This window comes from Camelus dromedarius, chromosome 27, assembly GCF_036321535.1.
Source record: "Camelus dromedarius isolate mCamDro1 chromosome 27, mCamDro1.pat, whole genome shotgun sequence".
Lineage (NCBI taxonomy): Eukaryota > Metazoa > Chordata > Mammalia > Artiodactyla > Camelidae > Camelus > Camelus dromedarius.
In genome coordinates this window covers 23761606-23766704 of record NC_087462.1, presented here as the reverse complement: position 1 = coordinate 23766704, position 5099 = coordinate 23761606, and the positions used below count along the sequence as shown (strand labels likewise).

The 5099-nt window shown below is 61.1% G+C and overlaps 1 protein-coding gene across 1 annotated transcript; it reads left to right on the top strand.

Moving 5' to 3' along the window:
- Window positions 1–564: 564 nt before the first annotated feature.
- Window positions 565–4894, top strand: DOK3 (docking protein 3). The gene is made up of 5 exons (XM_031437890.2): window positions 565–676; window positions 1628–1933; window positions 3574–3673; window positions 3784–3956; window positions 4038–4894. The coding sequence occupies exons 1-5, from the start codon at window positions 611–613 to the stop codon at window positions 4686–4688; spliced, it is 1296 nt and encodes a 431-aa protein (XP_031293750.2). The 5' UTR covers window positions 565–610; the 3' UTR covers window positions 4689–4894.
- Window positions 4895–5099: the final 205 nt, after the last annotated feature.

Below are 5099 nucleotides of genomic sequence, written 5' to 3'. Positions count from 1 at the left end.
GGCTGGTGTGGGGTTGGAGGAGAGGGCCGCCTGGGCCCAGGTAGGGCTGCGGTGCAAAGCTGAGATGCTGGCAACAGACAGGGACTATGAAGATGAAGAGGAACAAGTGAACATTAGAACCACTTCTGGGATGAAGATAAGCAGAACAACCAGGACTCCAAGTGGGAGAGCGAGGAGTTTGCGGGTCTGGCTAGAGCAAGGCCCTGGGGCGGCGGCAGGGCTGTGGGGCTGCCTGGCCCTAGGGTACACAGCTGCCACAGGAGGGGGAGGGGTCAGCGCTCATGACTCGGGAGCCAGCCTGTGGTCAGATGTTCACACCCAGCTGACTGGGCAGGCACGGGTCATCTGCCCTCAGGTGGTCTGAGGCCCCTGCCAGGCACTAGTGGGCACCTCGGGCCAGCTGGAACCCCCAGGAAGAAGTAAGTGATGTCCACCACCCCCATCCTAGCTCCTTTACTGAAGACAGGGCTCCCCTCCCCCCAGCCCCAGCTGCCTCTCTGGACAGAGGGAGGGGGAAGTGGCCAGAAGGGGAAGTGTGAGGAGTTCCCCTCGGCCTGTCACCAGTCTCCTCAGGCCCTTGGAGTGGTGGCCTTGGGGCCCGGCTGTGGCTATGGAACTTCTGGAGACCCCCGTCAAGGACGGCATCCTCTACCAGCAGCACGTCAAGTTTGGCAAGGTGGGGACCCTGGCTGCCAGGCAGCCGCCTAGTCAGGTCCGGGCCGCTGCTCCAGCCTAGAACAGCCTAGCAGGACCCAGGGGCGTGGGGGAGGGAGGCGGGGGGTGGGGTCAAAGTCATGGGTAGGATAGTGGAACAGAACCAGTTCTTAGCCTGAGCGAATTGGGCTGAGTGGGCCTTTTTGAGAGTCTGCTTCATTTACAGATGGGGAAGCCAAGACCAGGGAGGGTCTAAGAAGGCAACCCTTGGGGCAGGGCAGAGCCGAGAGGCTGGTTAATCCAGCAGCCTTCCACTCCATCTGCTAGGGGCACTGAGGCCCCTCGAGAGGGCTGAGGGCTAAGCTGGAGGAGCCCCCGGAGGTGGACCCCCATCCTGCAGGGTTTGGCTCCTCCCAGCCCGGTCCTGGCGCAGCAGGCCCTGCACACCCACGGCTCAGCTGCAGCTGCTGCCCAGGCAGATAAACCGTCTGTTTCCTTTGCTCGGCACTATTTGCATGTTTCCTTCCTTGCCATCATGAGACGAAGGCCTCCCTCCCACCCCAGCCCTTGTCCCATGGCCCAAGTGACCTTTTCTTTGCAGGGGGAGGGGCCACCCCCATAACAGCAGTGTCAGGTGGTCTGCTCCAGCCACTAGATACTTTGCAGACTTTCCCCAGGAGAAGCCCCAGCCTCATGTTTTCATGACCTTTTCCGAAATGGGGACACTAGAGCTTATGGGAGTCACAGTTAGGAAAGCGTGGGGTGGATCTGAACCCAGAGGTAACTGACCCCAAGCACAGACTCTTCCCCCTGCCGGGCTGGCTCTGACAAGACATCCTCTGTGGCCTGAGGAGCTGAGGGAGGCAGAGGCCAGCCTGGGTGGCCAGGAGTGTTTGCTGAGTAGCTTGTGCTGGGCTGAGCTGCAGGAAAACTATCACCTGAGGGTCATCTCCCACATCTTCATCTCCTGCAGAAGTCCTGGCGGAAGGTGTGGGGTCTGCTTTATGCAGGAGGCCCATCAGGCGTGGCACGGCTGGAGAGCTGGGAGGTCCGGGATGGTGGCCAGGGGCCAGCGGGTGACAGATCTGCAGGGCCTGGCCGGCGCGGGGAGCGGCGGGTCATCCGCCTGGCTGACTGCGTGTCCGTGCTGCCCGCCGACGGTGAGAGCTGCCCCCGGGACACTGGTGCCTTCCTGCTCACCACCACAGAGCGAAGCCACCTGCTGGCCGCACAGCACCGCCAGGCATGGATAGGCTCCATCTGCCAGCTGGCCTTCCCGGTGAGCACAGGGCGGGTGGGCAGGGCATCCAGGGCCAGCCAGGGACACCACCTCACCCCGTCTTGTTCATCTCCATGTTAATTCACATCCCACCACTCAGCAAGTACCTGCCAAGCATCTACAAGCCTGGGAAACAGCCCAGTAGCCCATAGAACAAATCTCGGATGGTCATGGGTGCTATGGAGAAAATGAGAGGCTGGGGGAGACCAGGAGTGAGTGGGAGGACGTTACACAGGATGGTCCAGGGAGGTGTCTCAGGAGAGGACAGTGCACCTGAATCCCAAGGACAAATAACCCACCAGACACAGATCTGAGAGGGTCTCCTGAACAGAGCAGCAGCATGCGCAAGGGCCCTGAGGCCGGGAAGAGCTTGGTGTTCAAGGGGCAGAAAGGCCAGTGTGGCTGGAGGGTACAGAGTGGGAGGGGGCCTGGGAGGAGGCAACTGTGGAGAGTTTGGTGGGAGCCAGCTGAAGTTGCCCTGGGCTACTTGTGGAGTTGGGGGTTTTATTCTCAGTGAGAGAAGCCTTTGGGGAGTTAGACCCAGAGACTGAGAGTTTTAAAGCTTCACAGGGTCTGTGATGAACCAAAAGGAAATGAGTGGCGGTTCCTCAAAAATTAAACATACAGTTACCATATGACCCAGCAATTCCACTCCTAGGCATATACCCAAGAGAAATGAAACAGATGTTCAGAAAAAACTTCTATGAAAATCTTCAGGGCAGCATTATTCACAATAGCTCAAGGATGCAAAGAACCCAAATGTCCATCAGCTGATGAATGGATAAACTTAATGTGGTCTATCCATACAACGGAACATTACTTGGTCATAAAAAGGAATGAAGCATTGATACATGCTACAACATGTATGGACCTCGGAAACAGAGTCACAAAAGCCAGACACTAAAGGCCACACATTGTATGATTCCACTTACATGAAATATGCAGAACAGACAAACCCATAGCAGCAGAAAGCAACTAAGTGGTTTTTGGGAGCTGGGGGCCAAAGGAATGGGGAGTCAGAGTTAATGGTACAGTGTTTCCATTTAGAGTGATGAAAAAGTTCTAAATTTAACCACTTTAAAATGGTTAAAATGATAAATTTTATGTTGTGTATTTTACCACAATTCTTATAATTAAAAGGAAAAAAAAAGGAAATAAACAAGAGCAAGGAGACTGGTGAGGAAGCCGTTGCATTTGACCCTGGCCATGGTACCGTGGGCCAAGGTGGTCGTGGTGGAGATGTGCAGGGCCAGAGCCTGTGGGATGTGGCGGGGAGATGGAGAAAGAGGCCTGGGGGAGGAACAAGTGGCCATTCACTCATGGGTCCCACCCTGAAACTCCTGCTGTCAGGGACACACACAAGCCAGCCCCGGCCCTGGCCAACTTCAAGGACAGTGGGAGACAGCCCCTTGGTTGCGCTCTGCTTTACAGCTCTCAGCACCCTTAAGGGGGAGTCGGTGGGGACTGCAGGTGGGGAAACAGGCTCAGAGGTGTGCTTGGGGGGTGCAGTGTGTCAAGGGCAAAACTGGGACTAGCACCTAGGTCCCTTGCTTGTCAGAGTCCTGGGTTATGGACCCCAGGGAAAGAATGTGGGAAGAGGAGTGGAGGGGCTCAAACCTCTGACCTGGTCTCATCCCCAGGGCACAGGGGAGTCCTCCTCAGGATCAGGGGAGGCCGAAGCTCCCAAGAGGGGCCCGGTCCCCATGGAGGAGAACTCCATCTACTCCTCCTGGAAGGAAGGTGAGTCTGGGAGGTACAGGGGCAGCCTCAGCCCCGGCACACCCAGGGCTGGGATCTTTCGGGGGACCCAGGGGACTGCGCTTGCTGCCCTCACGGCCCCCTGCCTGCAGTGGGCGAGTTCCCGGTGGTGGTGCAGAGGACAGAGGCTGCGGCCCGCTGCCAGCTCAAGGGGCCCTACCTCCTGCTGCTGGGCCAGGACGCCATCCAGCTGAGCGAGCCCGCGAGCCCCCAGGCCCTCTACACCTGGCCCTACCGCTTCCTGCGCAAGTTCGGCTCTGACAAGGTGAGGTCCCGCCCGGGCAGGGGGCGGGGGGCGGGGTGCCCGGTCCCTCAGCCCCTGACGCCCCGTGCCGCCCGCGCCCAGGACGTGTTCTCCTTCGAAGCCGGCCGCCGCTGCGCCTCGGGCGAGGGCCTCTTCGCCTTCAGCAGCCCCCGCGCCCGCGACCTGTGCGGGGCCGTGGCCACGGCGATCGCCCGCCAGCGGGAGCGCCTGTCCGATCCAGCGCGGCCCCGGCCCTGCCCCCTGCCGCGGGCCACCTCCCTGCCCTCGCTGGAGCCGCCGGGAGAGCTGCGCGAGGCGCCGCCGGGGCCCCAGGCGCCAGGCCCCCGGAGGGCTGGCGCGGCCGACGCGGGGCCCCAGAGCCTGCCGCCGCTGCTGAGCCCCGCGGCCCCCGCCGAGCCGGTGCTCTACGCCTCGGTGTGCAAGCGGGCCAGCGTGCCCGCGGGCGCCGCCGAGCACCTGTACGAGAACCTGCGCCTGCTGGAGGCCGCCGGCCCGCCGGCCAGCCCCATCTACCACAACAGCCAGGACCTGAGCTGGCCCGGCCCGGCCTGCGACAGCAGCCTGGAGGCCCAGTACCGGCGGCTGCTGGAGCTGGAGCTGGCCGACAACGGCGACAGCGACGAGGCGGGGGGCTCCGCCTGCCCCGGCTCCCACACGGGCTTCAAGGCCAAGCTGGTGACGCTGCTGAGCCGGGAGCGGAGGAAGGGCCCGGCCCCCTGCGACAGACCCTGACCCGTGGCAGCGGGAGGAGACGAAGGCGCTCTCCCTGGAACAAGAGGGCGCGAAAACCGTGGACATCTGCGGACACACCCCCACAGCCACTCTGGCCTGGGGGGACAAGGCCGGCTGCCTGGGGAGGACCCCTCAAGTGCCCTGCCAGCCCCCCAGTGTATAGTGTACAGATCTGCTAATAATAAAGCCCTTTAGTTCCCCTCTCAGCCCATTCCTCCTTAGTAGGGCTCCTGGCAGTGGCGCCCACGGGTCCACACAGACGCTCAGTCACAGGCGTGGCAGCAAACACCAGGGCCCTGTGCTGGGTTCCAGGGATACATATGACCTGGACCTGACTTCTGCCACCAGTAGGCTCGAGTCCACTTGAACAGGTGGGTGGGGTGCAGATAATTATAGATCCATGTGGTCCTG